At 44.8% G+C, this 15,477-nt stretch overlaps 1 protein-coding gene across 2 annotated transcripts in view; it reads left to right on the top strand.

Annotated features, from left to right (window-relative positions):
* The window catches only part of EYA2 (EYA transcriptional coactivator and phosphatase 2), a 293,763-nt gene that overhangs the window by 165,942 nt on the left and 112,344 nt on the right, over positions 1-15,477 (top strand). For both annotated transcript variants that reach the window (XM_003826012.3, XM_034947752.2), the window contains exons 6-7: positions 11,897-11,964; positions 13,878-14,055. In XM_003826012.3, the coding sequence (XP_003826060.1) occupies positions 11,897-11,964; positions 13,878-14,055 (246 nt within the window). The remainder of the gene's footprint in view (positions 1-11,896; positions 11,965-13,877; positions 14,056-15,477) is intronic.

Consider the following 15,477-nt stretch of genomic DNA (forward strand, 5'->3'; position numbering starts at 1 on the left):
CTCAGCATATGAGCCTTTTGCTTCTACTCTCATGGCTTCATGGCCCAGCATGGCTGCAGTCACTCCAGGAACATCCTCACATGACTCAGGGGAGAAGGTGTGGGGAGTGAAACAAAAGAATAGTCTTTCCCAGAAGCCCCCTTGGCCAAAACTAGATAATATGGCCATTCTGAAGAAGGATCCAGCATCACATCCTGCAAGGGAGGCCAGGAACACAAGACTCAGTCTTCATCAGCCTGGGCAGAGGGAAGCTATCAGGGGAGCGAGGAATCAGGCATGCCTGTTGGGAGGCCAAGTGGTATCTGCCACAAACCACTGCTCCCTAAATACAGCTTGGCATTCCAGTTTGCCACAGTCCCCACCATCCCCTGTTGCTCCCCAGCACTGAAGCCATCTATCACTGTGCCTGCAGCACCTCCTTCCCTCACTGGTGTTGCTTGCTACACCTGTAAGGTTTGGATGCTGCCGGCCTCGGACTCTTCATGCACAGAAGTGAAGGGTCCACAGCTGCTCATCTTCATCAATCTCTCTCTCTTTTTTTTTTTTTTTTTTTTGGAAATGGGGTTTTGCTCTTGTTGCCCAGGCTGGAGTGCAATGGTGTGATCTTGGCTCACTGCAACCTCTGCCTCCCAGGTTCAAGTGATTCTCCTGCCTCAGCCTCCTGAGTAGCTGGGATTACAGCGCCCGCCACCATGCCCAGCTAATTTTGTATTTTTAGTAGAGATGGGGTTTTACCATGTTGGTCAGGCTGGTCTCAAACTCCTGACCTCAAGTGATCCACCCACCTTGGCCTCCCAAACTGCTGGGATTACAGACATGAGCCACCGCGCCTAGCCCAACTTCATCTCTTTACTCTCCTTCTTCCCTTGTCTCTTGTCCTACCCCATTTCCCTAGCCTTGAAGAATTGCCCTCCTTTAAGAAAATCAGGCCTGGCATGGTGGCTTACGCCTATAATCTTAGCACTTTGGGAGGCCTAGGCAGGAGGATCCCTTGAGTCCAGGAGTTTGACACCAGCCTCGGCAATATAAGACCCCACCTCTACAGAAAATACAAGAAAACATTAGCTGGGCATGGTGTCATGTGCCCGTAGTCCCAGCTGCTCGGGCGGCCAAGATGGGAGGATCGCTTGAGCCCAGGAAGTCAAGGCTGCATTGAACTATGATGGCACCACTACACTCAGCCTGGGCGACAGAGGGAGACCCTGTCTCAACTGAAAAAAAAAAAATCCCTCTTAATTCATGTTTCCTGCTAAGCCATTTTGCCTACCTCAATCTAATTCACAGTTGGTTCACCAACGGCAGCCAGTCCACAAACAGCTGCTGGTCTACAGTAACAAATATGGAACTGAGAGAAAAAGTGAGACATGTTTACAGCAATTAGATACGACCACAGCATCCAAGCACATGATCCTACGCTCATCTCATTGCAGAGGGTGTAGGCAAGTTTGGGACTGTTGCATCACAGGGCCAATTGCCTGTGGTGTGAGTTGCATGCTAATCACACATCGTGAACCACGTCTTAATCCCCAAAGGGTTAGACATTTGGAAATGGATTCTTCCCCACAGAGCTGAGAAACACAGGCGTACACCTCAGGTCCTCCCAGACTCTCAGGAGGACTTGGAACCTCAAGAGCCAGGATAACTCCTTTCTGCTGTTCCTTCTTTCCACCTTGCTATGCCCCAGCTTAGGCTCCATGATCCACGATGGGACTGTCTGGGAGGAAGAATCCCAAGGCAGCGTCTCAAAACATCACCCTGACACATTTGCCTTCCTGCCTGAATCCTGGGCTCACTTACCACTTCTCACACGTGATGACGTGATGAGGAATACCTGGTGCATCCTGGACGTCCAACTGTCCACCTCGGACCACCACCCCAGGAGCACTTCCTCAGCAGAGAAGTTGAGGAGAAATTTCCAGAAAATGTACACATCCTCAGCATTTTCTTGAGTATCTGTCCATTAAACATATCCATCTAGATATGATTTTTAAATGGTCTAATCCACCATGTAAAATGGGATCTGGAGTTGAACAGGCCCCTCTGGAGTGCCCCCTTGGACTGCACAGCTGGGGCTGAGTTCGCAGGGAGGTCACCCCGGTATCGCAGGCAGGCGCTGGCTCTTTTATGCAATTATCTCCAGTTATTGGGGAAACAGGAAGGCATGGCATCAGGCTCCAGGATCGGTGCAGAAAACATGTTCGCTTCCCAAGGTACACGTAGCGGCTCTCCTGGCAGCTGTAATAAGGGAGGATGGCTCTTTCGAACTGAAAATATTTTGAAGATCCCAAATCTCACCCAGATTCTGAGCAGCTCTGCAACATGAGCTGTTTTGTGATCTCAGATCTCGGGTTCGTGTTGCATGGGAGGGCCGGGCCCAGCTTGTCCTCCCTCTGTCCAGAAGAGCCTTCTGCGGTGAATCCCAGCAGCCTGGTTAACGTTGAGTCATAATATTGCCAATAAAAGGAAAGAAAAATATGGAAAGGGGGTATGCAGTTGGTGCCAAAGGGAGAGGGATTTGTTCCCTCAACTCCGGAGCGGGGCTGAAGGCATCTTTGAACCTCAGATATAGTCTCTTCTCTCGGGCCTCAAGGTGTAGGGTGCCCAGGAGTGTGGCAGAAGGCGGGGGTTCTGATCTTTCTGGGCCTTTCTGTGCCCTTTCTTTTGCTGCCAAAGCCTGGGAGACAGGCCATGGGGGCAGTGTGGGGAGGTAGTGGGAGCAGTTTTGTTTTTTAAATTAAGGTAAAATTCCCATAACATAGAATTAACCATCAACCATTTTAAAGTGTACAACTCTGTGGCGTTTAGTGCGTTCACAGTGTTATGCAGTCACCACCTCCAATTCCAACACATTTCCATCGCCCCAAAAGGAAACCCCATAACCTTTAAGCTGTCATGTCTAATACTCCATCCCCTAGCCCTGGCAATCACAAGCCTACTTTTTTTTGTCTCTGTAGACTATCTTATTCTGGATACTTTATATGAATACAAATCCTTCAGTATGTGGCCTTGTATGTCTGGCTTATTTTATTTGGCATAATGTTTTTTGGGTTTATTTGTGTGTGTGTGCGCGTGTGCATGTGCGTGTGCGTGTGTGTGTGTGCGCGCGCGTGTGTGTGTGTGTGTGTGTGTGTGTGTGTGTTTTGAGACAGTGAGGCAGGAGAATAGGGTCTGGAGGCAGAGAACCCAAGGCCAATTCATGCTGACTTCCTAGAACTGAATCAAAAGGAAAACCCCACCTCTGCACACCCAAGTAACAAAAGAATCAGAGGCTACTCCCTTTGCAACTCCCTGCCCCTTTTCCACTGTGTTGCAGATGAAAAGGAGAAAGTACCTCTGATTGTGGGCCAAGTCTTCATTTGCATAGGTTATAACTTTGTAACTTTACTTCAGCCTCTGGTCCTTCCTTGCAACCAGACTGGCTGTGGGCCAAGTCTTCATTTACTTAAGGTGTAACCAGATAACCAATGGGAAACCTCTAGAGGATATTTAAACCCGGGAAAACTCTGTAACCAGGACTCCTGAGCTGCTCCCACTCTGTGGGGTGTAATTTGGTTTCAATACATCTGTGCTTTTGTTGCTTCATTCTTTCATTGCTTTTTTGTGCATTTTGTCCAATCCTTTGTTCAAAATGTCAAGAACCTGGGCGACTAATAGTCAAGGCCCTCCACCAGTAACAACAGGGTCTCACTCCCATTGCCCAGGCTGGAGTGCAGTGGCGCCATCTGGGCTTGCTGCAGCTTCAACTTCCCAGGCTCAGATGATATTCCTACCTCAGCCTCCAGAAGAGCTGGGACTACAAGCGTGCACCACCATGCCCGGTTAATTTTTTGTATTTTTAGTAAAGATGGGATTTCAACATGTTGCCCAGGCTGATCTCGAACTCCTGGGCTCAAGTGATCCACCCTCCTCAGCCTCCGAAAGTGCTGGGATTATAGGTATGAGCCACCATGCCCAGCCTCATTTGGCGTAATGTTTTCAAAGGTCATCCATGCTGTATGTAGCATGTATCAGAATTTCATTCCTCTTTATGGCGGAATAATATTCCATTGTATGGCTGAACCACATTTTGTTTATCCGTTCAGCCGTCAGTGGACACTTGGATCATTTCCACCTTTCAGCCACTGTGAGTAGTGCGCCTGTGAACTTTTGCATACAAGTTTTTGCTTAAATACTTGTTTTCAATTATTTTGGGTATAAACCCAGAAGTACAATTGCTGAGTCGTATGGTAATTTTGTATGTACCTTTTTGAGGAATCATCCAATGTTTTCCACAGCTTTTTATGCACCGTTTTACATTCCACCAGCGTGTGTGAGTGTTCCATTCCTCCACATCCTCACCAACACATTTTTTCTTTTTCTTTTTCTATCTTTATTATGGCCAACCTAGCGAGTGTGAAGGAGCAGCAGTTTTCAGCCCAGACACTCGTGTTGGGTCATGGGACCTTTCCCACTCTGAGTTTCTGTAAACTGAAGGACAATGCCCACCTTAGAGAGTAGACAGCAGCGTCACATAAGTCACTGTACATAGCATCCCCAGCACAGCGTCCAACATGAGAGATGCTGTTCACTGGGGCACTGTATTAGTCTGTTCTCATGCTGCTAGTAAAACATACCTGAGGCTGGGTCATTTATAAAGGAAGGAGGTTTAATTGACTCACAGTTCCACATGGCTGCAGAGGCCTCACAATCATGGTGGAAGGCAAAGGAGGAGCAAAGTCACATCTTACATGGTGGCAGACAAGAGAACATGTGCAGGGGAACTCCCCTTTATAAAACCATCAGATCTCATGAGACTTATTCACTATCACCAGAACAGCATGGGAAAGATCTGCCCCCATGATTCAATTACCTCCCACCAGGTCCCTCCCGTGACACGTGGGAATTATGGGAGCTACAATTCAAGATGAGATTTGGGTGGGGACACAGCCAAACTATATCAGGTACCAAGGCCACCTCCAGGCACCATATTACCCAGTGATTCTCATTCTCACTGTCATGAAGGACAAGGGCTTCTTCCCCCATTTAGTGTAAAATAAAAATGAATCACCAGAATATGTATTCTCAGTAGGGGAAATATCATCCCAAGAGGGGAAAAAGTGGTCCCTGGGAGTGGAGCAAAAACACATACATATGCAGTCCCGAAACAGATATACAGTCTAACCATAATAGTAAAATTTCATGGGAGGTGGGGCAATTAGGGGAGAAAAAAAAAAACTATAAAAGAACCCTGGAGAAGGGTGGCAATAATGAAAAAAAGGTTGAGAAACAATGAAGTTTAAAGCAATTTAAATTTGTTTAAGTTTTATTTTATAATTTTTAATAAATTAAAAGCATGTTTTTTTATTATTAGATTTAACAGGCATAAAGTACTGTATTAAATTGCTCTGGAGGTTTAAATTTCTCTATCTCAGACTGGTAATAAACACAGTGGCTTTCAATTTCTCTATTTATCTCATCATAGACTGGTAATAAACGGTTTGTGAGCAGGCACCAATCTGCAGTTCACACCTCAGTAGTGCTGTGCAGAAGCATCACTGCGTCTTTGTCTGTCTGGAATTATCTCACTTCCTTATGTATCTGTTCATTTGATTGTTGTCTGTCTCTCTTACCTGAATGTCAGTGTCAACACCATATCTAAAACAGTGTCTGCCACACAGTGATATTTGGTACATCACTAGGAAATGAATTGTTGAATGCCTGAGGGAATGAATGAACACATGAATGATTGAATGAATATCCACTTAAAAATTGTTTTGCTGGCTGGGCATGGTGACTTACACCTGTAATCTGAGCGCTTAGGGAGGCCAAGGTGGGCAGATTGCTTGAGCCCAGGAGTTCAACACCAGCTTTGGCAACATGGCAAAACTCCATCTCTACAAAAAATTAGCCAGATGTGGTGGCATGCTCCTGTAGTCTCAGCTACTCAGGAGGCTAAGGTAGGAGGGTCACCAGAGTCTGGGAGGTCAAGACTGCAGTGAGCTGTGATCATGCCACTGCACTCCAGCCTGGGCAACAGAGTGAGACCTTGTCTCAAAAAAAAAAAAATTATTTTACTGAGTCAGGCACTGGAGGCTACTTTTACTTAAAACCCAAGAAAACCAATCAACCAAAAATGGTAGCAGTTCTCTGCCTTTGACAGAGACTCAAAATAGCAATGTCTTCAACAAGAAAGAAGGGTATTTCTCTCTCACCTAAAAGTCCTAACTAATGTGGCCATTCTGGTCTGCAAACGTGATGGGGGTCCAAGCTCCTCATGTCTTGTTGCTCAGCTGCATGATCCAAGATGGCCCCATTCCATGGAGAAAGAGAAGCTGCCACGGCCCTTCAAAATTTACTCCTATCCCTTTGCCTAGAACTCATCACGTGGCCACATTTAGCCATAGGGAAGCTGGGAATTGTAGTTTTTATTCTAATCAGCCATGTGCCCAGCTTAGAAACAGATTCTATTAATATGAGAGAGAAGGGGTGAATCAATATTAGGGGACCCTCCAGGAGACCTGCCACCATCACCTTAAGAGGATGTTTTTTTTATCTCATCTTTGCCTTCCCTCACTGGGCATTGTATCAGCCAGAAGGAAGAAAGAGGTCAGTGTTTCACATTCCAGCACCAAGCCGGGTCTGTTTGTCAAAACCCTCCAGAGACCACATCTTGTGGTACAAGACTTCAGGGGCCACGTGCCCCCTTCTTCCTGGGTCCTCTCTGGCACAGGATGGATTTCTCACTGCGGCACTCTGTGGCTGCCCTCACGCTGTAGTTTGTTCAGCTGTCCATTCTTCAGCTGACCCTGGGTCACAAAATGAAAATAAACAAGAGACTATTTTGGAGAAAGCATACCAAGGGACAAGACGATGTCCTGTTTATTTCCAAACCTGCCCTGAGTCATCATTCAGAAGGTTGATACGAAAGAAAAGAGAAATCAGAAGAGAAAACACTGCAGTCAGGAGTCTTCTGAGACAGGTGGCTTCCTAAGCTTTTGCAAGTAGGGTCACCATGGTAACCAGAACCAAACAGATGACCTCGAATGGAATAGACTGACCTAGACCTTCTGCTAAATGTGTCTGGGCAGGACATTGAGGATAGAGTGGGATTTTGTTGACTATAGTCAACAAAAATTTAAATGTACATTCTCAAATAACTGGAAGAGTATAATTGGATTGTTTATAACACAAAGGATAAATGCTTGAGGTGATGGATACCCCATTTACCCTGATTTGATCATTACACATTGCATGTCTCTATCAAAATAGCTCATGTCACCCATAAATATATACACCTACTATGTACCCACAAAAATTAAAAAATTTTAAATTAAAAAAAAATTTAATGTAACGAACCAAATTGTATATTGAGCTGTTGGCACAACCACAAAGAGAGGAACTATCTTAAATGACTTTATTTACACATATTTTTATTCTTTTCCATTTTCTTTCTTCCTTCCTGATGTTTCCAGCTTTTTTATCCTTTTCTTTCTATGAGAAGAATTTCCTGTACCCATTCTTTCTGGGTAGAGCTGCTGTAACAAATTCTTTTGGTTTTCCTTCATTCGAGGATGTCTTGATTTTCCCTTCATTCCTGAAGGATATTGTCTCTGGATATAGCATTCTGAGTTGATGTTTCTTTTCCTTAAGCCCTTGAAAAATGTTGTGTCATTTCCTTCCGGCCTCCATGGTTCCTGATGAGAAATCTGCTGTCATTCCTATTCTTTTTCCCTTATTCTGGCACATTTTGGTTGATTAATAAATGAATGAATAAAAGAATTAATCTCAGCTTCACAGCCTACCAGCTTTATGACTTGGGAAAAGCTCCATTCCTAAGCCTCAGTTTCTCTGTATGGAACATGGGAATGGCAATTATATACCTTCCTCTCAGGATCGATGTAAGGATTAAGTGCAGTTATATACAAAGTGCCTAATACAGTGCTTGGTGCATAAAGCACTCAATAATCTCAGTGGAATGAATAAATGAATGCATGCATGAATTAATGAACTAATTAATGGCCTCAGTATCTTTGTGTAGAGAAGCCATGTGCTGCCATGGAAAGGCCCTGAGCTGGGAAGCATGAGACAGGCTTAAGGCCTTCTCTGCTGCCAAGACCAAAGCACAGGATCAGCACTGTTTGCCTTCCCTCTTTGTGCCTCAGTCTCCCCATTTGGACCATAAAGAATTTGGCATGGACTATTGGTTCTCAATTCTCAGTGTGTACTAGAATCTCCCAGAAAGGTTTGTTGTTGTTGTTGTTTTCATATACTGATGCCTGGCCCAACTCTAGACTAACTCAAATCAGACTCTCTGTGGGAAGGGCCCTCAGACTGCTTTTTTGTTCTGTTTTGTTTTTTGTTTCAAGTTCTTTGGGAGATTCTGATGCAGAACAAGGGTTGAGATCCTATGGTTCTGATGGATCCATCATCTTGGATAATTTTAGAGGTGTTGTGGTTCCTTTATTATCCTCTTATCTTCTCCTACCTCACCCCAGGAAGTAAGTTTCCTGGAGTCCATTGTGTTCATTTTAGCCACTTTATAAAAAGCAGTGTGGGCTCTAGAAGCTTCTTGTTTGATGTAAGTCACCGCTCATTTGAGTAGCCATTTGTTTTCTAACCAGCAACTAGTGTGAATGTTTAGAGATGTGCCTGCAGTTGTGCGGTTGCTGCTTTAAAACCTCTGACAGCAGTCCATGCCCCTTCAGCAGATGCAAACCATGCTCCAGGCTTCCAGGTCCTGAAGCATCCAGCCCTAACTTTCTTAATCTGGCCTCATCTTATAAAAGAAGTCTGTTGATTCAGTCCAATTCCTACCAAAATCCCAGATGGTGTTTAGTAGAAACTGACATGCAAAGTAACTAAAAGCCAAAACAAACTTGAAAAAGAACAAAGTTGGAGAACTTATACTACCTGGTTTCAAAACTCACCATAGGCCGGGCTCAGTGGCTCACGTCTGTAATCCCAACACTTTGGGAAGCTGAGGCAGGTGGATCACCTGAGGTCAGGAGTTCAAGACCAGCCTGGCCAACATGGTAAAACCCCATCTCTACTAAAAATACAAAAAATTAACTGGGCATAGTGGTGGCACCTGTAATCCCAGCTGTAATCCCTTGGGAGGCTGAGGCAGGAGAATCACTTGAACCTGAGAGGCGGAGATTGCAGTGAGCCTAGATTGCACCTCTGCACTCCAGCCTGGGTGAGAAGAGCGAGATTCTGTTTTTAAAAAAAAATCACCATAAAGCTTCAGTAACAAGGATAGGATGGAATTGGTATAGGATAGATAAATCAGTGAAACAGAATAAAGTCCAGAAATAAACCTTCTCATTTATGGTCAGTTTATCTTTGGCAAAGGTACCAAGTAATTCAGTGGGGGAGGAAATGGATACCCCTTTCTCCATGATGTGTTTATATCATATTTCATACTTGTATCAAAACATCTCATGTACCCCATAAATATATACACCTACTGTGTACCCACAAAAATTTTAAAAAATAATAAAATCAGTGGGAGAAAGGATAGACTTTTTATAGTGGTCCTGGAACAACTGTGTGTGTGTATATGTATATATACACACATATACATACATATATATATACACATATATATATGAAAAGATGAATTTAAGCCCTTAATCCACACTGTATACAAAGATTAACTTAAATTGGATCATAGACCTAAATACAAGAATACTGTGAAATTTCTAGAAGAAAACACAAGAGCAGTTCTTTGTGACCTTGAATTAGGCAACAAAAGCAAAATGCATCAAAGAAAAAAATCAACAACCTACAATCTTTTGCTCTTCAAAAGACACCATTAAGAAAAAGACAAGCCACAAACTGGGAGACAATATTCACAAATCATGTATCTGATCAAGGTCTTGTGTCCAAGATATGTAAAGAACTCTTATAACAGTAATAAGAGGCCAAACCTAATTTTTTAAAAAGATTTGACTAGGGTTTGATGGGAAAAAGATTTGAGTAGATATTTCATCAAAGAAGATATGTGAATGGCTAAAAAGCACATGAAAAATGCCCAACACCATTAGTCATTAGAGAAATGCTACTTAAAACCACAGTGAGATACAACCACATACTTCATAGAGTGGCTGTAATCAAGAAGACTGAAATGACCAAGTGCCAGAGAATCGAGAACTCTCGTGCATTACCAGTCAGAATGTAAAATGGCACAGCCACTTAGGAAAACAGTTTGGCCATTTCTTTTAAAAGGTAAACATATGCTTACCACACAACTCTGTAATTCTACTCTTAGGGATTTACCCAAGAGAAATGAAAATATATATCCATACACAGACTTGTATGTGAATGCTTATATTGCATTATCCATAATAGCCCAATATTGGATGTTGTACATCTATGCCATTGTGCATTGTTGTTTAATGGGTACATAGTTCCAATTTTACAAGATGAAAAATGTTCTGAAGATGAATGATGGTGATGAGTACCCAATAATGTGGATGTAGTTAATGCCACTGAACTGTACACTTTAAAATGGTTAAGATAGTAAATTTTATGTTGTATATATACCACAATTTTTAAAATAAATAATTTTTATTTTTTATTTTATTTACTGTTTTCTAGAGACAGGGTCTTGCCCTGTTGCGCAGGCTGGAGTGTAGCGGTGAGATTGTAGTTTACTGCAGCCTCAAACTCCTAAGTTCAAGCAATCCCCCCACCTCAGCCTCCCAAGTAGCTGGAACTATAGGCATGCGCCACCACACCTGGAATTTTTTTTTTTTCCAAGATGGAGTCTTGCTCTGTCACCCAGAGCTGGAGTGCAGTGGCACAGTCTTGGCTCGCTGCTACCTCCGCCTCCCAAGTTCAAGCAGTTCTCCTGCCTCAGCCTCCCTAGTAGCTGGGATCACAGGCACACACCACCACGCCTGGCTAATTTTTGTATTTTTAGTAGAGACGGAATTTCACCATGTTGGCCAGGTTGGTCTCGAGCTCCTGACCTCCTGATCCTCCCGCCTCAGCCTCCCAAAGTGCTGGGATTACAGGCGTGAGCCACTGTGCCCAGCCAATGTTTTAATTTTTTTGTAGAGACAACATCTCACTATGTTGACCAGACTGCTAGAGTGGCCATAATCAAGAAGATTGAAACTACCAAGTGCTGGAGAATCTAGAACTCTCGTGAATTCCTAGTAAGAATGCAAATGGCACAGCCACTTTGGAAAACAGTTTGGCCATTTCTTTAAAAAGTGAAACACTTAAATGACCAAACTCTGGGGCTCAAGTGATCCTCCCACCTCAGCCTCCCAAAGCATTGGAATTACAGAAAAATCTGAGGCCACCACACCTGGCCTCAGATTTTTTAAAAACATAATTATTAAGGACCAGGATCTGGGTAGTGGGCACTATCTCACTTATTTCTCACCATAGCCCTTTGAAAAGGAAACCGTTTATTTTCATCATCTATCCAGGAAATTGAGGTTCAGAGAAATTTGGTAACCAAAGTCACAGGTTCCCTCCCAGCCTGTCAGACCTCAAAGACCCCACCTGGCCATGGCACCCTCCTCCTGCTTGTTCCTCTCCGACTGTAAGAAACCTAACCTGGCTCTTGGGTCTGGGCCGCCAACATGCCATCCGGACGGAGGAAGACCCAGAGACTTAGGGGTCACGTGAGCCATAGCCACGGCCGCATCAGCAAGCACTTGGAAGCACCCAGGAGGCCGTGGTGATGCTGGTGGTAGGCGTCGCCAGAGGATTAGTGTCAACAAGTCTCACCTGGGTTGCTTTGGGAACGCTGGTGTGAGGCATTACCACTAGGAACCAGAGCTTCTGCCCAGCTGTCACCCTTGAAGCCACATGGAGGGAGGTTCATGAAATGCTAACAACTGCTTTAAAGAGAAAAAAAGACAAGAACCCTAACCTGTACCCCTGTTCCTCCTTCCCACAGGCACAACAGGGTTCTATCAAGGAGGAAATGGACTGGGCAACGCAGCCGGTTTCGGGAGTGTGCACCAGGTAGACATGGCTCCCTCCCGATTCTTTCCTCGTTCTTTCTGGAAATATTTCCCTTACATCAGGGCACCCAGAGAGCCCACGACACACACAATCCCCATTGGGAACCTGCCTCTTAGTCCCTGGGTTTGGAGACTACAGGGGCTAGATTGTGCAAAAGGCTGCTGGAAGGACACAGTATACAGGCAGAGACGTAGGAATTGTTAGAAGATTCCTGAGATGTCATGGAGATCTACAAGTATGTTCCATCTTGACCTGGACTCAGGACACCCATCGACTGTTGAATCTGGTATATATCAATACAAATGGGTGGGTTCTTTCACCAGACCATGGGCTTCTCAAGGGGGACCGTATATCTTGCTCACCTCTGCATCCCCAGTGGTGAGAGCCCAGCACACAGTGGGGGCTTTATAAATACTTGTTAAATAGAGCAAAGTCAACTCTATATAGGTAAATGTTGGCTAGTACTTCGATTCTCTTGGTGTCACTTACAAAGTGAATTAAGAGTTCGCATCTGCTCAAAGTGTGCAGTAACTCTGCTGTGTGTACACCTTCCCTGTACACCTAAAATTATTTCAAAACAAAAGGTTCACCTGCTTTCAGGCTACCATTTAAAACAGAACCACCCTGGGGTAGATGGGCTTTAGAAATATTTAACATATTTAGATCTGAGGAATACGCAATTTCTTTTCCAGTGAGAATCTAAATAATTTAAAACTTAGCAAATGTAAAAATTGTTTCATGTATTTTTGCATTATTTCTAATGTACTATGTACATAGATAAAATACTTGTAAATAAAACAGTACTTTTTAAGATGTGGTTCTTAACCCTCCATTTCACCATTAAATCTGTGTTTTTCAAAAACACTGACCACCCCCCCAACCCCCACCCCCAGGAACTCTGACTCCCAGCTCTGGGGTGGGGCCCAGGAAGCAGAACGTTCCATGAGTTCCGTGCAGGGTTGAGAAGCACTGGTTTGGTGATAGTGGGGCAGGATATTTGAAACAATGACTGTTGGAGAATTGGGATCGCTGGTCTGCTTAAACAAAGCTTGATCAAAGGTGATTGGCAGCTATTGAATTGATCTCCATGACTCCCTCATAGAATATTCTGGACCCCTAATGCTGTGTAGGTGCTGCTGTATTTGCACCTCCTCCCCATGAACATAAACTGTCACCTAGTCTCCTGGGTTTGTGTGTCGTGTGGGTGTGTGTGTGGTCTTCTAGGTTTGTGTGTGTGTCATGTGGGGGGGTGGGGCGGGGTGCGGTGTGGTCTTAATTGTTGATGCATTTGTTTATTAATTTAACCAGTATTTGTTGAGTTACTGCATATACCAGGCACTGTTTCAGGTGCAGAGGATACAATAGTGACCAGGACAGGTGCCATCAGGGCCACGTCTATGTCCCTTAGGGTGGCCTGTGGACCTCCAGGTGCCAGCATCTGCACGCCTGGGCCCAAGGGGCTTTTCTAGAACCAGTGCACGGGGCAGGCAGGAAGTGCCTGGGAATTAAAGCCCCCTGGGTGCAGCTCTCAAAGACCAACAAGTTGATGTATAAACCCCTCCACTCCCTTGACCCGTGGGAGAGGCAGTTCTGAGATGTGGATTTTAGACCATCTCAGCTTTTCCTCATAGGGCTCATCTCTGGTCACTACCACAGAAGCACCTATGCAGGCTGCTGTCCCGCATCTCTCTCACTTCCCCGCTCCCCTGCTGGTGTCTCCTTCACCTTCCAAACAGCCTCCTTGCACTTGAATCCTTGCCCCGGGGTCTGCTTCTGGGAAACCAAAATGAAGACAGTTCCTGCCCACAGAGAGCATTTATTCTAATGGAGAGACGGAGTGGCCAGGCTCACCAATGGCCCGAGCCCAGAAAGGCTTTCTCACATATGTCCTTGGTTTGTTTTTCTCTTCCCAGGACTATCCTTCCTACCCCGGCTTCCCCCAGAGCCAGTACCCCCAGTATTACGGCTCATCCTACAACCCTCCCTACGTCCCGGCCAGCAGCATCTGCCCTTCACCCCTCTCCACGTCCACCTACGTCCTCCAGGAGGCATCTCACAACGTCCCCAACCAGAGTTCCGAGTCACTTGCTGGTAGGTGCAGTCACTGGTGGGGCCATTCATGGCTGTGGTCTGAGAGCTATGAAGGAGGGACCCGGACATGGGTCCCAGTTGTAACAGGTTACCCAAGGGTCATTCATGGCTGTGGTCTGAGAGTTTCTATGAAGGAGGGACCCGGACATGGGTCCCAGTTGTAACAAACAGGTTACCCAAGGGTCATTCATGGATGTGGCCTGAGAGCTTCTCTGAAGGAGGGACCCGGATATGGGTCTCAGTTGTCACAAACAGGCTTCCAAGGGCTAAATCCATCTCTCAGACATGTTTTGTTGGCCTTTCTGTTTGTGCATGTGTTTAATTGCATTTATGTTTAAAAGTCAGAAAATTTTATAAATACCTAAAAATTCTATTTTCTGGCTTCTTTTAAAAGAAGATCTGGCCATAGTAGCCACATTCCCAAGGAACACCACTTGGTTAAAACTAAGTGTGTCTGCTCTTTTTAGAAAGGACACACCCAATTCCACATCTAGCTAGCTTACCCCATGTTCATTACTGCCTGGCCCATGTAGGTCTTGGAGTTGATGAACCCTGGTAGTATTTATAATATCACCAGCTGGGCACGGTGGCTCACACCTGTAATCCCAGCACTTTTGGAGGCTGAGGCGGGTGGATCACCTGAGGTCAGGAGTTCGAGACCAGCCTGGCCAACATGATGAAATCCCATCTCTACCAAAAATACAGAAATTAGCCTGAGTCATGGCAGGCACCTGTAATCCCAGCTACTAGGGCGGCTGAGGTAGGAGAATCGCTTGAACCTGGGAGGCGGAGGTTGCAGTGAGCCGAGATCGCGCCATTGCGCTCCAGCCTGGGCAACAAGAGTGAAACTCCATCTCAAAAAATTAAATAAATAAATAAAATACCCATCTGTTTCGTGCTGAGCACATACCTGTGTGGTCTTCTCTAATCATTTACTTATATATTTATTCAACAAATATTTGTTAAGCTCCCACTGCATTCCAGGCCCTCCCTTTAGTTTGGGAAATAAAGTGCAGTGTAGAGTTAAGCTTTGCAGACAGGAATCAAATAATCATACAAATATCTTATTACAAACTGTGATAAGGAGAGGCATAATCCTCACAAAAACAGGTTTATATTATCCCCACCCTTTTTCTAGATAAGAACAATGAAGATGAGAGTGATAAGGAGCTTGCTAGTGATTGGTGGGGCTAGGATCTCAATCCCAGTTTGTTGGCCCCCATAACCAGCACTCCTGCTATGCACTGGCCATACACAGCCAGGAACTGTGTACACAGCCTGGCTGTGTACGGCCAGGAATATGTTATCTAAAATCCATTTGAGAACAGAAGGGCAGAGGCTTTCAAATGTTGATTCTTTGTCTAAGAGGGGTTCAAGTATAGCGACTCAGGGTCCTCAAGAATTATACAATCCTTCAAAACA

The sequence above is a fragment of the Pan paniscus genome, chromosome 21, assembly GCF_029289425.2.
Source record: "Pan paniscus chromosome 21, NHGRI_mPanPan1-v2.0_pri, whole genome shotgun sequence".
NCBI lineage: Eukaryota > Metazoa > Chordata > Mammalia > Primates > Hominidae > Pan > Pan paniscus.